The sequence below is a fragment of the Oncorhynchus nerka genome, linkage group LG13 (genome assembly GCF_034236695.1).
Source record: "Oncorhynchus nerka isolate Pitt River linkage group LG13, Oner_Uvic_2.0, whole genome shotgun sequence".
In the NCBI taxonomy this organism is placed as follows: Eukaryota; Metazoa; Chordata; class Actinopteri; order Salmoniformes; family Salmonidae; genus Oncorhynchus; species Oncorhynchus nerka.
In genome coordinates, this window is record NC_088408.1 from 73,336,969 (window position 1) to 73,356,687 (window position 19,719).

The 19,719-nt window shown below is 42.1% G+C and overlaps 1 protein-coding gene across 2 annotated transcripts; it reads right to left on the minus strand.

The window, feature by feature from the left end:
- On the minus strand, positions 1–15,251 carry mtrfr (mitochondrial translation release factor in rescue). 2 transcript variants are annotated; one of them, XM_029678149.2, is made up of 3 exons: positions 14,778–15,251; positions 9,025–9,258; positions 1–395 (listed from the first exon to the last, which is right to left on the minus strand). In XM_029678149.2, the coding sequence occupies exons 1-2, from the start codon at positions 15,048–15,050 to the stop codon at positions 9,028–9,030; spliced, it is 504 nt and encodes a 167-aa protein (XP_029534009.1). In that variant the 5' UTR covers positions 15,051–15,251; the 3' UTR covers positions 1–395; positions 9,025–9,027. The 2 variants fall into 2 exon arrangements, with proteins under 2 accessions (XP_029534009.1, XP_029534008.1); XM_029678148.2 differs by lacking the exon at positions 1–395 and having other exon boundaries at positions 7,765–9,258.
- Positions 15,252–19,719: the final 4,468 nt, after the last annotated feature.

Sequence of the window (19,719 nt, forward strand, 5' to 3'; positions counted from 1 at the left end):
TTCTAAATCAAATCAAATTTATTTATATAGCCCTTCGTACATCAGCTGATATCTCAAAGTGCTGTAAAGAAACCCAGCCTAAAACCCCAAACAGCAAGCAATGCAGGTGTAGAAGCACGGCGGTTAGGAAAAACTCCCTAGAAAGGCCAAAACCTAGGAAGAAACCTAGAGAGGAACCAGGCTAAGTGGGGTGGCCAGTCCTCTTCTGGCTGTGCCGGGTGGAGATTATAACAGAACATGGCCAAGATGTTCAAATGTTCATAAATGACCAGCATGGTCGAATAATAATAAGGCAGAACAGTTGAAACTGGAGCAGCAGCACGGTCAGGTGGACTGGGGACAGCAAGGAGTCATCATGTCAGGTAGTCCTGGGGCATGGTCCTAGGGCTCAGGTCCTCCGAGAAAGAGAGAGAAGGAGAGAATTAGAGAACGCACACTTAGATTCACACAGGACACCGAATAGGACAGGAGAAGTACTCCAGATATAACAAACTGACCCTAGCCCCCCGACACATAAACTACTGCAGCATAAATACTGGAGGCTGAGACAGGAGGGGTCAGGAGACATGACAACAATCATTATCTTATGTGATAGATTATACCACACATTTTAAATGCTGCGAAATTGATAAAAAAATTGCAGCACAACGCATGAGTGTCAATGCGGATTTCTGCTATAATTTCAGTTGGTGACTAACGGACATAAATCACACTTTCATTTGCAAACCATTCTTTCATTGTATCACAGAATTCAAGTGGAAGTCAAGTGCCTCAGAGTAAATATGCAGAATTGCTAGCCATTATTGAAGAGGCAAGGAGATAAGACCAATTTATTAATGGAGAGACTAAAGCAAGGTATGTACTTGCCTTTCACATTCATGTACTGTAATGCTAGAGCCTTCAAGTCCATTCACAAACGTATCTACCGTGCGGGGGGAAAGCCCAGACACTGTCTAAATGTTAATCTTCACATGTGGATAAAAACAAATTGAACACTCAACTTAATTATCATCCAAAAATAACTTAAACACATTTTTGATGTTAATGCTATGACGTGATGTCGATGCTAATGTTCAGTCCCTGGACAATAAAGTAGACGAGCTCAGGGTGAGGATCTTCTTCCAGAGAGACATCAGGGACTGTAACATACTGTTTCACGGAATCATGTCTCTCTCCAGATATACTGACTCTGTCCATACAGCCTGCAGGGTTTTCCATACATCGAGTGGACTGGAAAAAACTGAGTTTAAATGTATTTGGCTAAGGTGTATGTAAACTTCAGACTTTAACTGTATGTAAGAACTACAGCTCAGCCTTCAACACCATAGTGCCCTCAAAGCTCATCACTAAACTCAGGGCTATGGGTCTGAACCCCGCCCTGTGCAACTGGGTCCTGGACTACCTGACGGGCCAACCCCAGGGTGGTGAAGGCAGGCAACAACACCTCCGTTACGATCCTTAACACGGGGGCCCCACAAGGGTGAGTACTCATCCCCCTCCTTTACTCGATGTTAACCCATGACAGCATGGCCACGCAAGTCTCCAACTCAATCGTCAAGTTTACAAAATACAGAAGTTCCTCGGAACATCACGGACAACCTGAAATGGTCCATCCAGACAGTTTGGTGAAGAAGACATGACAGCGCCTCGTCATCCTCAGGAGGCTGAAGAAATTTGGCTTGGCCCCTAAGACCCTCACAAACTTATACAGATGCACCATTGTCGAACTGTATCACTGCCTGGTACGGCAACTGGACCGTCCGCAACAGCAAGGCTCTCCAGAGGGTGGTGCGGTCAGCCCAATGTATCACCGGAGGCACACTGCCTGCCCTTCAGGACATCTACATCACCCGTTGTCACAGGATGGCCAAGAAGATCATCAAGGATCTCAGCCACCCGAGCCACGGCCTGTTCACCCCACTACCATCTAGAAAGCGGAGACAGTACAGATGCATCAAAGCTGGGATCGAGATACTGAAAAACAGCTTTCATCTCCAGGCCATCAGTCTGTTAAATAGTCACCACTAGCCGGCCTCTGTCCAGTACCCTGCACTGAACTTTAGTCACTGTTACTAGCCGGCTACCACCCGGGACTCAACCCTGCACCTAGAGACTGTTGCCCTAGCTACATAGTGATTGGTCACTTTAATCAAATCAAATTGTATTAGTCACATGTGCCGAATACAACAGGTGTAGACTTTAGTGAAATGCTTTGTTACGAGCTCATAACCAACAATGCAGTTTAAAAAAATATGGATAAGAATAAGAAATAAAACTAACAAGTAATTAAAGAGCAGCAGTAAAATAACAATAGCGAGACTATATACAGGGGGGTACCTGTACAGAGTCAATGTGCAGGGGTTAGTTGAGGTAATATGTACATGTAGGTATAGTTATTAAAGTGACTATGCATAGATGATAACAACAGAGTATAGCAGCAGTGTAAAAGAGGAGGGGGGGGGGGGGGGTCAATGCAAATAGCCTGGATAGCTATTTGATTAGATGTTCAGGAGTCTTATGACTTGGTGCTCCGGTACCGCTTGCCGTGTGGAAGCAGAGAGCACAGTCTATGACTAGGGTGGCTGGAGTCTTTGACAATTTTTAGGGCCTTCCTCTGACACCGCCTGGTATAGAGGTCCTGGATGGCAGGAAGCTTGGTCCCAGTGATGTACTGGGCCATTCACACTACCCTCTGTAGTGCCTTGCGGTTGGAGGCCGATCAGTTGCCATACCAGGCAGTGATGCAACCCGTCAGGATGCTATCGATAGTGCAGCTGTAGAACTTTTGAGGATCTGAGGACCCATGCCAAATCTTTTCAGTCTCCTGAGAGGGAATAGGTTTTGTCGTGCCCTCTTCACGACTGTCTTGGTGTGCTTGGACCATGTTAGTTTGTTAGTGATGTGGACACCAAGGAACTTGAAGCTCTCAACCTGCTCCACTGCAGCCTCGTCGATGAGAATGGGGGCGTGCTCGGTCCTCTTTTTCCTGTAGTCCACAATCATCTCCTTTTGTCTTGATCACGTTGAGGGAGAAGTTGTTGCCATGACACCACACGGCCAGGTCTCTGACCTCCCTATAGGCTGTCTCGTCATTGTCGGTGATCAGGCCTACCACTGTTGTGTCATCTGCAAACTTGATGATGGTGTTGGAGTCATGCCTGGCATGCCTGTGCAGTCATGAGTAAACAGGGAGTATAGGAGGGGACTGAGCAAGCACCCCTGAGCGGCCCCTGTGTTGAGGATCAGCGTGGCGAATGTGTTGTTACCTACCCTTACCACCTGGGGGAGGCCCGTCAGGAAGTTCAGGATCCAGTTGCAGAGGGAGGCGTTTAGTCTCAGGGTCCTTAGCTTAGTGATGAGCTTTGAGGGCACTATGGTGTTGAACGCTGAGCTGTAGTCAATGAATAGCATTCTCACATAGGTGTTCCTTTTGTTCAGGTGGGAAAGGGCAGTGTGGATTACAATAGAGATTGCATTATCTGTGGACCTGTTGAGGCGGTATGCAAATTGGAGTGGGTCTAGGGTTTCTGGGATAATGGTGTTGTGAGCCATGACCAGCCTTTCAAAGCTCTTCATGGCTACAGACGTGAGTGCTACAGGTTGGTCGTCATTTAGGCAGGTTACCTTAGTGTCATTTAGGCAGGCACTATGGTGGTCTACATGTTGGTATTACAGACTCGGACAGGGGGTGGTTGAAAATGTCAGTGAAGACACTTGCCAGTTGGTCAGCGCATGCTTGCAGTACACGTCCTGGTAATTTGTCTGGCCTTGTGAATGTTGACTTGTTTAAAGGTCTTACTCACATCGGCTGCAGAGAGCGTGATCACACAGTCTTCCAGAACAACTGGTGCTCTCATGCATGTTTCAGTGTTATTTGTCTCGAAGCGAGCATAGAAGTAGTTTAGCTCGTCTGGTAGGCTCGTGTCACTGGGCAGCTCTCGGCCCTGCTTCCCTTTGTAGTCTGTAATGGTTTACAAGCCCTGCCACATCCGACGAGCGTCACAGCCGGTGTAGTACGATTCGATCTTAGTCCTGTATTGACGCTTTGCCTGTTTTGATGGTTCGTCGGAAGGCATTGCTGGATTTCTTATAAGCTTCTGGGTTAGAGTCCCGCTCCTTGGAAGCGGCAGCTCTAGCCTTTAGCTCCGTGCGGATGTTGCCTGTAATCCATGGCTTCTGGTTGGGGTATGTACGTACAGTCACTGTGGGGACGACGTCATCGATGCACTTATTGATGAAGCCAATAACTGTGGCGTACTCCTCAATGTCATCGGAGGAATCCCGGAACATTTTCCAGTCTGTGCTAGCAAAACAGTCCTGTAGCTTAGCATCTGCTTCATCTGACCACTTTTTTATTGATCTAGTCACTGGTGCTTCCTGCTTTAATTTGGCTTGTAAGCAGGAATCAGGAGAATAGAATTATGGTCAGATTTGCCAAATGAAGGGCAAGGGAGAGCTTTGTATGCGTCTCTGTGTGTGGAATAAAGGTGGTCCTGAGTTTTTTCCCCCCTCTGGTTGCACATGTGACATGCTGATAGAAATTTGGTAAAACTGATTTAAGTTTCCCTGCATTAAAGTCCCCGGCTACAAGGAGCTCCACCTCTGGTTGAGCGTTTTCTTGTTTGCTCATGGCAGAATACAGTTCATTCAATGCTGTCTTAGAGCCATACTCAGTCTGTGGTGGAATGTAAACAGCTACAAAAAATACAGATAAACTCTCTAAGTATATAGTGTGGTCTACAGCTGATCATGAGATTTTTTAAATGTATTTTTTATTTCACCTTTATTTAACCAGGTAGGCCAGTTGAGAACAAGTTCTCATATACAACTGCGACCTGGCCAAGATAAAGCAAAGCAGTTTGACGAAGACAAGAGAGTTACACATGGGGTAAACAAACATACAGTCAATAACACAATAGAAAAATCTATATACAGTGTGTGCAAATGTAGTAAGATTAGGGAGGTAAGGCAATAAATAGGCCATAGTGGTGAAATAATTACAAATTAGCATTAACACTGGAGTGATAGATATGCAGATGATGTGCAAGTAGAGATACTGGGGTGCAAAAGAGCAAAAAATAAATAACCATATGGGGATGAGGTAGTTGGATTGGCTATTTACAGATGGGTTGTGTTCAGGTGCAGTGATCGGTACGCTGCTCTGACAGCTGATGCTTAAAGTTAGTGAAGGAGATGTAAGTCTCCAGCTTCAGTGATTTTTGCAATTCGTTCCAGTAATTGGCAGGAGAGAACTGGAAGGAAAGGTGGCCAAAGAGGTGTTGGCTTTGGGGATGACCAGTGAAATATACCTGCTGGAGCACGTGCTATGGGTGGGTGTTGCTATGGTGACCAGTGAGCTGAGATAAGGTGGGGCTTTACCTAGCAAATACTTATAGATGATCTGGAGTCAGTGGGTTTGGCGATGAATATGAAGTGAGGGCCAGCCAACGAGAGCATACAGGTCGCAGTGGTGGGTAGTATACGGGGCTTTGGTGACAAAACGGATGGTACTGTGATAGACTACATCCAATTTGCTGAGCATTGTTGGAGGCTATTTTGTAAATGACATCGCCGACGTCAAGGATTGGTAGGATAGTCAGTTTTACCATGGTATGTTTGGCAGCATGAGTGAAGGATGCTTTGTTGCGAAATAGGAAGCCAATTCTAGGTATCATTTTGGATTGGAGATGCTTAATGTGAGTCTGGAAGGAGAGTTTACAGTCTAACCAGACACCTAGGTATTTGTAGTTGTCCACATATTCCAAGTCAGAATTGTCCAGAGTACTGATGCTGGGCGGGTGTGGGCAGCGATCGGTTAAAGAGCATGCATTTAGTTTTACTAGCATTTAAGAGCAGTTGGAGGCCACGGAAGGAGTGTTGTATGGCATTGAAGCATGTCTGGAGGTTTGTTAACACGGTCCAAAGAAGAGCCAGAAGTATACAGAATGGTGTCGTCTGCGTAGAGGTGGATCAGAGAATCACCAGCAGCAAGAGCGACATCATTGTTACATACAGAAAAAAGACTCGGTCCAATAATTGAACCCTCCGATTTGACACAATGAACTCTGAGAAGAAGTTGGTGAACCAGGCGAGGCAGTCATTTGAGAAACCAAGGCTATTGAGTCTGCCGATAAGAATTATTTTTTTATTTTACCTTTATTTAACCAGGCAAGTCAGTTAAGAACACATTCCTATTTTCAATGACGGCCTGGGAACAGTGGGTTAACTGCCTGTTCAGGGGCAGAACGACAGATTTGTACCTTGTCAGCTCGGGGGTTTGAACTCGCAACCTTCCGGTTACTAGTCCAACGCTCTAACCACTAGGCTACCCTGCCGATAAGAATGTGGTGATTGACAGAGTTGAAAGCCTTGGCCAGGTCGACGAAGACGGCTGCATAGTATTGTCTTTTATCGATGGTTGTTATGATATCGTTTAGGGCCTTGAGCGTGGCTGAGGTGCACCCATGACCAGCTCAGAAACCAGATTGCATAGCGGAGAAGGTAAGGTGGGATTCGAAATGGTCGGTGATCTGTTTGTTAACTTGGCATTCGAAGACTGTAGAAAGGCAGGGTAGGATAGATATAGGTCTGTAGCAGTTTGGGTCTAGCGTCTCTGGAAAGCATGGCCGGTCGTAGAAAAATGCGTATTGAAATTCTCGATTATCTTAGATTTATCGGTGGTGTTTCTCATTGCAGTGGGCAGCTGGCAGGAAGTGCTGTTATTCTCCATGGACTTTACAGTGTCCCAAAACTTTTGGGAATTTGTGCTACAGGATGCAAATTTGTTTGAAAAAGCTAGCCTTTGCTTTCCTAACTAACTGTATATATTTTATATAAAAGTTGCATATCGCGAGGGCTATTCGATGCCAATGCAGTATGCCACAGGATGTTTTTGTGCTCGTCAAGGGCATTCAAGTCCAGAGTGAGCCAAAGGCTATATCTGTTCTTAGTTCAAAATGTTTATTTATTTAAGATGGTGAGGAAAGCACTTTTAAAGAATAGCCAGGCATCCTCTACTGACGGGATGAGGTCAATATCTTTCCAGGATATCCGGTCCAGGTCGATTAGAAAGGCCTGCTCGCTGAAGTGTTGCCTGCGTTTGACAGTGATGAGGGGTGGTCGTTTGACCGCGGACCCATTACGGACGCAGGCAACGAGGCAGTGATCGCTGAGATCCTGGTTGAAGACAGCAGAGGTGTATTTAGAGGGCAAGTTGGTCAGGATTATATCTATGAGGGTACCCGTGTTTATGGATTTAGGGTTGTACCTGGTAGGTTCCTTGATAACTTGTGTGAGATTGAGGGCATCTAGCTTAGATTGTAAAACGGCCGGGGTGTTAAGCATACCCCAGTTTCGGTCACCTAACAGTACGAACTCTGAAGATAGATGGGGGGGCAATCAATTCACATATGGTGTCCAGGGCACAGCTGGGGGCTGAAGGGGTCTATAACAAGGTGTGGTACTGGGGGCTACAGGGCCTGGGTTAACCTCTACATCACCAGAGGAACAGAGGAGTAGGATAGGGGTACGGCTAAAGGCTATAAGAACTGGTCGTCTAGTGCGCTGGGAACAGAGAATAAAAGGAGCAGATTTCTGGGCATGGTAGAATAGATTCAGGGCATAATCTACAGGCAAGGGTATGGTAGGATATTTACTGTTAGCTGTTTTAGCATAGATTCACAGTTTGCCGTAACAGTGTTGTCTCGTGTGTTTCATAACCATGCTATTATAACAATTCAATAATGATGAGACGGAAGACAGGAATCAGTTCAACCATTTATCTAAAACGTGCTCGGTCTACAACACATACAACCCCCATGATGCTCTGCGGCACAACCCCAATACAACTTCAAGACAATGTTTTTATTTTTATTCCCTCGAGTTTCCATTAGCTTATGAACTGTCGCCGTAGTTCAAGTAAATGTGCAACGCAAAATACCTAGGTGGGTACCTGTTAAAGGTGCACAAGTATATATTTTGTATTGGTAAAATTTGTTCTCTCCAAAGGTTTCCAAAAGCGTATCACAAGCAGGGATTATTCATGTTTCTAAACATTTAAACAGAGCATCAGGACTGTAGTACACATTGGCCCGGCAGTGGCCCATATGTTTCACTGAAAATAGGGAAGGCTGTATGCCTCCTTGGGTTCTCGCGATCTAGTACTTGCTGTGTGAAATCTACTATGCACCATTGGGGTCTGTATAATTTAACGTTTCATGGACTCAAGAACTTAATTGTGTTTTTATCTTTTCTTTTTCATTTGAAGGTATCATTCACGCCAAGGGGCTTATACGTGAATGCTTGGCAGAAACCGAGAGAAATGCAAGGCTCTAACAGGCAAGGTGCAAACAAAGTTATTGGATTGGACCAACTCTCCAGACTGAAGATCAAAGACTCAAAAGACAAAGGCCTTTGGTTTTATTGGTCCAATAAAAGTATTGAGTAAAACATCATTGTTTTTTAAAACTGAGGTGGCACCTTGGGCTTCAACAAAAAAGTTACCCATGAGCTGTACTTGACAGGAATTTCCTGGTTTTGTGTGTTCCCATTGCCTAAAAATGCATTGTATGTAGCAAAGCCCCTATCATTTAGTGAAACTCATATGGATTTTATAGTGCATTGTTTGCGTCTTTGTATAGTGTACAGTGTAATAAAACTTAATTTCATTACAATTACAAAAAATACTGACATCATTCCTGTATTTTAGACTGATGACAATATTTTTTATTTTATCTTTATTTAACCAGGCAAGTCAGTTAAGAACAAATTCTTATTTTCAATGACGGCCTAGGAACAGTGGGTTAACTACCTGTTCAGGGGCAGCACGACAGAGTTGTACCTTTTCAGCTCGGGGGTTTGAACTCGCAACCTTCCGGTTACAAGTCGAATGCTCTAACCACTAGGCTACCCTGCCGCCCCGATGACAATATAATTTATTTCAATAGGTGCTCTTTATTTACAATACAGATCATGATGAGGTAGGACATATTTGTTGATCAGACTAAATGTTATGTTCATGCATACTTTTCATCCCCTGTCATCCCCTGGTTTGAAGTCTGTCATCAGTGCCTCTTTGAAAAGTCTCTTCTTCTCCAAAATCTCGTTTGCCTTTTTCCTCTTGTCTTGTTTCCTCTGTATAGACTCCTTCTTATTCTTCAGAATGTCGCTCTCTTCTCCCTTGTAGGTGACCTCAAGCTTCTCCCTCATTATCTGCCGTGCTCTTTTGCGGTTTGTTTCCACCGATCTGGTTTGATGGCACTGAATTACGAGAGAGGAGTTAGCAATAAAAATGTACAGATTAGTGCTGATGGAGCGTGAGGGAGCACCTCAGTCTTTTCAATTTGAGAATACACAGAAAATGTATTCTGATCAATTCTAAATAAATTACTTAATTACCACAAATTCCATGAAAAACAATAGAATGACAATCCAAATAAATTTGTAGTCTATAGCAGCCTAGAGGCAGGTAAATGGTGGCTTCTTCCCTGTCTTCTCTCTGGCGGGGGTGAGAATGATGAACTGTAGGCTACATGTGTGCACTGCGGAGGCCCGTTGGAGGCTTGACAACTTTGTCCAATACGATTTTTTTTATTCAGCTGTGTCTGCCTTGATGTTCATAAATCTCCACCAACCCTCTCTTGCGCAGTGGAACCCAGAACGATATGTGACCACTTGGTTCTGGTGACACCGTTCTGCCGAGGACACCCAAAACAGAGTGGCTACTGCAAAGTCCAAGAGCCTGACCACCTCTGGAGGTTGCTGTAGCCCTGCTTGGGATATTTAGCCTATATTGACTATTGGTTGAGATGCAGGGACGGTTCTACCTTGGTATGTCTGGGTGGAAAATTGAAAATGTGAATTTTGGACAAATTAGAGGTAATAATGCATTTAAGTTATAGTTTATTAAGATGCATGAATACAGCACATCAAAAGCTTGATTTTATGATTGTTTTAAAACAAATTCCCTTCAATTCTACCTAGTAATGATATGTTCACTTCTTGGTCAATTGATTTGATGATTAAATCTATGCAAATAAATTCTATGAATTGATAGTTCCTCTGTCTTATTTTATTCTGTAATAGGGTATATTGAAACCAAGTGTTCAAGCTATTTAAATGAAAGTTAATTTAGCTCTGTCCTTTAAGAACCCGAAGGGCGCTCCAATAGTTTAAAATAACTTTTGCCTACACCTAATAGTCCTAGTCATCACTTATTACATTCTTATTACAAATAGAAGATGATCACTTCTCACAATGGTGCTCGTTTAGTAGTTAGATCAATGTCTCACAAGATCACAATCTCTTCATTTGTATTTTACATAAATAACAACCCACTATAATACATTCCATAGCATAGTAGGCCTATAACATTACTGTTACACCAAAAACAACTCATTTCTAATTCGATTTTAGGATAGTTAGCTGAAGCTAAATAGTGCACCAAAGCTAAATCATGCACCAAAACTCAACAGAGCCACTAGGGAGGATATATGTTTTGATTGAAACAAAATAAAAGGCAAATATTTTTTAACATAATCTGCTCTAATTTACATAAATCCAGAGAGGACATATAAATAGGAAGGAATTGTTCCCTCATTATGGCGAGATCACAGGAACCACTTCATCAAAGAGCCCTGTGGCTGCGTTGATAACAATGCGGGGCATTTAAGCCCTGAACGATGCCTGACAGGCAGCTCCGTCTCCCAGGTTGCGTGCCACACCCAATCGCATGCAAGGAACAACGCAGCTAACTTTGCTAGTCTTGTGAGCAAGCTAGTTAGCTATGTAGTCTTGTTAGCTAGCTATCTAGCAAGTGTAGGAGAAAATTCATGACTATGGGTGATTTTCCAGTACATATATTATGCACTAATATAAGTAGTAAACAGAATGAATATAAGTTTAATTATTATATATGTGCAAGCAGAATAAAGGCTGAACTCAGGTGAATGAACAGAGCTGGGTCAACATGGAGTTAATCACTAGACATGTAAAAACAGATCTTAGGCAGAAAATGTATGCCTGTGCTGTTGTAGGCCTGAGGGAAGTCATTACCTGGTCCTGTGACTGGCTTTAGGGCATGTAGTTGTATTGTATATGTATGTCTGTGTCATTACAGGCTTGGGGAGAGCCATTGTGTAGTCCTATGAGTATAATTGGACAGACACCTGCATTATGTGTCTTATTTTTGTATCATTGCTATGGATACACAACCAATACAATCTGTAAACAAGCCAGAATTGAGACAGAAAGATAATGGTGGCGAGAGGCAGGGGTGTTAATCATCTACATAGAGGAGAGTGAACATGTGTGTTATCTGAAGGTGGAAACCTATAAGACCTGAGGTGTGTGGCAAGAGAATTTAGTTATTCTACGGAATTGCTCGGTTTAGTTACTATCAATATTTCCACGACACAAGCTAACTTGTTATCTATACTGGTTGTTAACTTGCGTAACTGGATCATATTTACAGTGGGTGAGCTCCATTCCTGACAGGCTGATCATATTCAATTTCAGCCTTTGAGGCTGATAAAACAGGATGCTGCTTTGTAGGCGGTTTCATAGTTCAGGCTCCTTGCAGGCATATTAGCTGTGAAAGTGCTTTAGAGGCAGATGCATATCTGATCCTAGGGGTGAGCTCTATTGGCAATAGCATATATCATGATGCTGCGTTGTAGGCTGTTTCATAGGTAAAGTTTCTTGCAGGCATATTAAGTGTCAGTGTGTTATAGGCTATTGAATCTTATCAGCCTGCCAGGAATAGAGCCCACCCAGTATTGATCATATACATAATGCACATAATGCTAATCTGCCTGCAATGGCCTTTACCTATGAAACAGCCTTCAGGGTAGAATCCTGACTTATCAGCCTCTGAGACGGCTATTGGATCTGATCAGCCTGTCAGGAATGGAGCACACCCACTCTGTAAATGTAAATATTATCCATAAAACAAGAAGTGTCCCTTACAATTATACACATCAGTTATGCAAGCTAATAACCAGTATATATATAAAAACCAAGACTAGCCAAGTTACAGTGCTTTCAGAAAGTATTCACACCCCTTGACTTTTTCCACAATTTGTTGTGTTACAGCCTGAATTTAAAATGGATCAAGTTTAGATTTTTTTTTGCCACTAGCCTACACACAATATCCCATAATGTCAAAGTAGGATGTCTTTTTTTTATGTTTACCAACTAATAAGAAATTAAAAGCTGAAACGTCTTGAGTCAATAAGTATTCAACCCCTTTGCAAGCCTAAATACATCCAGGAGTAAAGATCTGCTTAACAAGTCATATAATAAGTTGCATGGCTCTCACTCTGTGTGCAATAACAGTTAACATGATTTAAATTATTACTTAATCTCTCTACCCCACACATACAGATAATTGTAAGGTCCATCAGTCGAGCAGTGAATTAAAAAAAAGACAGGCAAGGTGTCACGCCTTGGTCATAGTGTTTTGTGTTTTTGGTATAGGTTTGGGTAAGCCAGGGTGTGACATGGGTTTATATGTTGTGTTTCGTATTGGGGTTTGTAGTAATTGGGATTGTGTTGATTAGGGGTGTGTCTAGTTAGACTTGGCTGCCTGAGGAGATTCCCAATCAGAGTCAGGTGCTTGTCGTTGTCTCTGATTGGGAACCGTATTTAGACAGCCTCAGTTTCGCTTTGTATTTCGTGGGTGTTTGTCCTGTCTCTGTGTTATAGTCACCAGATAGGCTGTAATTAGTTTCACGTTCCGTTTGTTGTTTTGCTTTGTATGAATTTGAGTTATTTCATGTACGTATTCTTTCATTAAAGTCATGAGTAACCTACACGCTGCATTTCGGTCCGACTCTCTTTCTACAACCGAAGAACGGCGTTACACAAGGTTTTCCAATAAAGAAAAAAAAGAAGCAGACATTGAATATCCCTTTAAGCATGAAGTTATTAATTATACTTTGGATGGTGTATCAATACACCCAGTCACTACAAAGATACAGGCGTCCTTCCAACTTTAACTCAGTTGCCGGAAAGGAAGGAAAACGCTTTGGGATTTCACCATGAGGCCAATGGTGACTTTAAAACAGTTAGTCACAGAGTTTAATGGCTGTGATAGGAGAAAACTGAGGATTGATCAACAATATTGTACTTACTCCACAATACTAACCTAACTGACAGAGTGAAAAGAATGAAGCCTGTACATAATTAGAATATTCCAAAACATGCATCCTGTTTGCAACAAGGCACTAAAGTAATACTTTATCCAGAATACAAAGTGTTATGTTTGTGGTAAATCCAATACAACACATTACGGAGTACCACTGTCTATATTTTCACACATAGTGGTGGCTGCATCATGCTATGGGTATGCTTGTAATCGTTAAAGGACTGGGGAGTTTTTCAGGATAAAAAATACAACGGAATGGAACTATGCACAGACGCATGGGTGTGATTACTCAGGTAAATTAGATATTTCTGTATTTCATTTTCAATACATTTGCAAACATTTCTAAAAACATGTTTTCATTGAGTCATTATGGGATATTGTGTGTAGATGGGTGAGAATTCAGGCTATAACAACAAAATATGGAATAAGTCAAGGGGTATGAATACTTTCTGAAGGCTCTGTAGCTGCGTTGTTGCTTACATGCAATTGGCTGTGGTCTTGGGGGTGGTATACAGCCTGGGAGACAGTGCTGCCTGTCAGTCATCATTCAGGGCTTAACTGCCACACAAGGGCTTAGCTGCCCAAGAGCTCTTAGCTAAAGGTTAGGGACATTTAGCTTTCTAACATTCTAACTTATAAACTGATGAGCTCCAAACACAAATGAAAGCATGATGTTAGCATGAAACGTACCATGCCTTAGTGTAGCAATAAATTAAAACAAATGGACAGTGGGTTCTGCCACCTCAGACATACTGTCAATCTATCATCAATCCGCCCTCTCCTATTTATAGAGTTTATCTCTTGATCGACAAAACATATTTTGAAAAGGCTACTTTTTATGTCATGATCATAAGATAAATAAGTTGTTCACTCACAAACAGTAATTCAAGAAGATTGAAATGCATAGGCTATTCCCATTAAACTGATTGAGATCAATCAAATGATTGCCATGCAGATGCAGTTAGACCCGGGAAAACAAATAATTATCATTCATGATTGACAGTGATAGTCTATTTTGAAATTAGGTATGCCTAACTTGGTGTTTTAAGGTATAAAAATATAACATTTTCTTGAGACAATATGTGTGGGCATGGGCAGACGTTGCAATTGGAGGATGCATTTCATGCATATTCTATAATAGGGCTCTCAAACCCTATTCCAAAAGAGCTATCCTGTAGGTTTTCATTTCAACCCTAATTGAGCACATCTGATTCTAATAATTAGCTGGTTCATTAAATGAATCAGGTTAGTTACAACTGGGGTTAGAGTGAAAACATACAAGACGGTAGTGCTCCAGGAACTGAGTTGGAGAGCCCTGTAATGATAGGTTATTCAATAGGCTACATCTGTCCATACAAACTTTGATAGAGGAAATTAGGACTGAATTTACATATTTTGTTGCGCTCCCTCACCTAAAAAATGAGCACTACAACACTGCTCCTAAATGGGGCACCTTGCCCACCTTTATGGGGAACCTAAAAGACCCCCATACATCATATGCATATGGAAGTATGGCCCAGGAAGGATAGATAGCCTATCAAAGCGTTTATGTATTTCGTGTTGTCCATGTGTAATATTGGTTGTCTTATGGTCATCATGAACTAAAAAAGGCTTAATGTAATATGTTAGTCACCTTAACGACAATGCCAGTTGGGATGTGCCTGAGCACCACACAGTTGCTGGTTTTGTTGGTCGCCTGACCACCAGGTCCAGACCCTCTTACAAACTGCTCGTCCAGCTCATCTTCATTTAGGACAGGGAGATCAATGTAATCTTTCTTACCGGCGGTCTGAACATGTGCCAAGCCAACGGGTGGCACAGTAAAAAGTGGAGGTCGTCCTGAGATTCCCCATGTTACCTTCCCCGTCACTTGAAAGATCAGGTTAACGAATAATCTTGACGACATTTCCCTCCTGAATTACGTGAGAGGGCTCCGTTTGCATTTACACTAAACGTGATATCTCTCTTTACACTGTTTCAATAATGCAGCAGACAAATATAGGCAAAAATATGATTGTTTACAGGTGTAAATACAAAAGAAACAATCGCTTCCTCTTCAGCCTCAGCAAATCAAGTTCACCGTTTACTTCTTCTTCGCTCCTGGATTGGTGGCTATGAAACCAACAGTGGCACACTATCGCCACCACATGGACTGAAGTATAAGGAGGACCAACACCTCAGTGAAAGCTATCATGGCTGTCTGACATGATTTCCTCTTACAATGACCTTTTAATGTATTCTAGAGCATAATCAAAAGGTAAAAATGATCTAATTGGGAAAGCAGAGTCAGACAACAATTCCTTTACCTTTTCACAATCAAATGTTTGTCTGTGGAAGTAGATGTATCACGTGTGCCGTTTATACAGTGCCTTCAGAAAGTATTCCCCTTGAGTTTACCACATGTTGTTGTTTTACACCCTGAATTTAAATTTAATTGTGAATTTATACCCCATAATGTCAAAGCGGATTTTTTTTATTCAACATTTTTACAAATTATTTATAAAAGAAAAGCTTAAATTACTTGAGTCAGTAATTATTCAATACCTTTGATATGGCAAGCCTAAATATGTTCAGGAGTAAAAATGTGCTTAACAAGTCACATAAGTTGCATGGACTCACTCTGTGTGCAATAATAGTGTTTAACATGATTTTTGAATAAATACCTCATCTCTGTACCCCAAACACACAATTATCTATAAAGTCCCTCAGTCGAGCAGTGAATTTCAAGCAGATTCAACCACAAAGCCCAGGGAGGTTTTACATTGTCTCACGGAGAAGGGGCCTATTGATTGGTAGATAGAAAAAAATAAAACCTTGAATATCCCTTTGAGCATGGTGAAGTTAATAATTACACTTTGGATGGTGAATCAATACACCCAGTCACTACAAAGATACAGGCATCTCTCATAACTCAGCTGTCGGAAAGGAAGGAAACCGCTCAGGGATTTCACCTTGAGGCCAATGGTGACTTTAAAAAAGTTAGATGTTAATGACTGTGAATAGAAGGAAGCCTGTACAGAACAAAAATATTCCAAAACATGCATCCTGTTTGCATTAAGGCATGAAAGTAAAACTGCAAAAAATGTGGCAAAGAAATGATCTTTGTATCTTTGTGTCCTGAATACAAAGTTATGTTTGGGGCATATCCAACACAATACATCACTGATGTATCTCCATATTATTATTATTATTATTTTTATTTTACCCCTTTTTCTCCCCAATTTCGTGGTATCCAATTGTTTTTGGTCTTCTTAACACAGCGCGCATCCAACGCGGAAGACAGCCGCACCAATGTGTCGGAGGAAACACAGTGCACCTGGTTAGCGCGCACTGCGCCCGGCCCGCCACAGGAGTCGCTGGTGCGCGATGAGACAAGGACATCCCTACCGGCCAAGCCCTCCCTAACCCGGACAACGTTAGGCCAATTGTGCGTCGCCCCACGGACCTCCCGGTCGTGGCCGGTTACGACAGAGCCTGGGCGCAAACCCAGTCTCTGATGGCACAGCTGGCGCTGCAGTACAGTGCCCTTAACCACTGCGCCACCCGGGAGGCTGCATCATGTTATGGGTATGCTTGTCATCGGCAAGGACTAGGGAGTTTTTTTAGGATGAAAAGAAATGGAATAGAGCTAAACACAGGCAAAATCCTAGAGGAAAGCCTGGTTCAGGCTGCATTCCAACTTTCACTGGGAGACAAATTCAATTTACAGCATGACAATAACCTGAAACTCAAGCCAAATATACACTGGAGTTGCTTACCAAGATGACATTGAATGTTCCTGAGTGGCCTAGATACAGTTTTGAAATGCTTGAAAATCTATGGCAAGACTTGAAAATGTCTGTCTAGCATTGATCAACAACCAAATGGACAGAGCTGGAATTGTAAATAAAATAAAAAAGATCCTCAAAATTGTCCATACACACAAAAAAGCGTGTTTATCTCAAATTTTGACAACAAATTTTGTTTACATTCCTGTTAGTGATCATTTCTCCTTTGCCAAGATAATCTGTAGACCTGATAGGTGTGGCATATCAAAAAGCTGATTAAAGAGCATGATCATTACACAGGTGCACCTTGTGCTGGGGACAATAAAAGGCCAATCTAAGATGTGCAGTTTTGTCACACAACACAATACTACAGATGTCTCATGTTTTGAAGGACCTTACAATTTGCATACTGACTGCAGGAATGTCCATCAGACCTGTTGCCAGAAAATTGTATGTTAATTTCTCGACCATAAGCTGCCTCCAACGTCATTTTAGAGAATTTGGCAGTACGTCCAACCGGCCTCACAACCGCAGACCACGTGTAACCATGCCAGACCAAGACCTCCACATCTGGCTTCTTCACCTTCAGGATCGTCTGACGGGGTTCTGATGAGTATTACTGTCTGTAATAAAGACCTTTTGTGGGGGAAAACGAATTCTTATTGGCTGGTCCTGGCTCCCCAGTGGGTAGGCCTATGCTCACCCATGACTGCGCCCTTGCACAGTCATGTAAAATCCATAGATTAGGGCCTAATGAATTAATTTCAAATGACTGATTTCCTTATATGAACTGTAACTCAGTAAAATCTTAGAAATTGTTGCATGTTGCATTTATATTTTTGTTTCCAACAGGACAATAACCCTAAGCACACTGCCAAGACAACGCAGAAGTCTCTGAATGTCTTTGAGTGTCCCAGCCAGAGCCCAGACTTGAACCCGATTGAGCATCTCTGGAGAGACCTGAAAATAGTGGTGCAGCGACGCTACCCATCCAACCTGACAAAGCTTCAGATGTACTGCAGAGAAGAATGGGAGAAACTCCCCAAAAACAGGTGTGCCAAACTTGTAGCATCATACCTCAGAAGACTCAAGGCTGTAATTGCTGCCAAAGGTGCTTCAACAAAGTACTGAGTAAAGGGTCAGAATATTTATCTAAATGTGATATTTCCAGTTTTTATTTTTTATACATTTGCAAAAATTTCTAAAACGTGGGAAAATGTGGAAAAAGTCAAGGGTCTGAATACTTTCCAAATGCACTGTGTTTTGTATATAGTGGTGTGTATAGCAGTAGTTATATAGGATGAGCCTTGACTAGAATACAGTATATACAGCACATATGAAGTGGGTAAAACAGTATGTAAACATTATTAAAGTGACCAGTGTTAGCTGAATATGTAGATTTCCTAGCCACCGTGCTTCTACACCTGCATGCTTGCTGTTTGGGGTTTTAGGCTGGGTTTCTGTACAGCACTTTGAGATATCAGCTGATGTACGAAGGGCTATATAAATACATTTGATTTGATTTTGATTTAGATAGGGCAGAAGTCTCTAAGGTAGAGTACCGGTGATATGCAGCTAGTAACAGTGACTAAGGTTCAGGACAGGGTACTGGGCAGAAGCCGGCAAGTAGTGACTATTTAACAGTCTTGTGGCCTGGACATAGAAGCTGTTTTTCAGTCTTTCGGTCCCAGCTTTCATGCACCTGTACTGTCTCCGCCTTCTAAATGGTAGGCGAGTGAACAGGCCGTGGCTTGGGCTGAGGGCGTCTAAGACCAATGCAATTTTCAAGGTTGATAATGGAGTACTATTCCTTTAGACACCACCAAAAGATCGGAACAGGTGATTCTCAGTTTTGTTTAGAAGGAGCTTGATTCTCCTATCTGTTGCATCCATATTATGTCACACAAGTGAGAAGGTTTCTGTGGGTCTGGCTCATAGACTGTATATATAAAGGTCTGGCTATAAACAATGCAACATGTGACTGCAAGGCCCCATCTTGTTTTAAAGCATACAACATTAAACATACACAAAGGAAAAGATCCCAGATTTCCAAATATTTCACTTTACTTTATGGTTTCTTTTGGCTTTTAAAAGGATAGTTCACCCATATTCCAAAATTACATATTTGTTTCCTTACCCTGTATGCAGTCAGAGATATATGGTCACCATCAACTGTAGGCTGGGTTTTCATGGTGCTTCCTGTAGAGCACCACTGTGGAGGTGTCATAATACCAATCAAACCAATAGTTTTTCCACCGTTCATTTTTCCCATTGGGGATTTTAAAAATACTTAAAATAAGGGCTGTGTTTTGTGTAGACTAACCGTGGTGTGACGTTTTAATAACCATGTAAATCTCTCTCGGACAAGGTGACTTTTATCAGGTGACAAGGTGACTTTTATCAGTATATTCGGCTCTATTTACTCTCAGATTCGAAAATGCGAATTAGCGTCAAACTAGACATCGTGCAAAACTACAAATCCCTGCAAGCTCCTGCATGTCATCTCTAGCTGATACCTTTGCCAACGGGTATTGTGTCAACTTAAAACTAGCTGAAGACAGTTCACATAATTGTCCATTTAAAGAACTGTAGCCTATTTATTAATTAACACTTTAGCTAACATTTGATAGTTAATCCAGAGATTCTTACTTTTGCCTCCATTCAGATCATCATGGCATTTGTAGTTCTTTATGATAGCTACATTAGAAGCTAATCAGCATTTCATTTTGGGCGGGGTAAATAAAGGTGAATATATTGATAAAAGACACCTTGTCCTAGAGAGGATTACACGGTTATCTAAACATCACA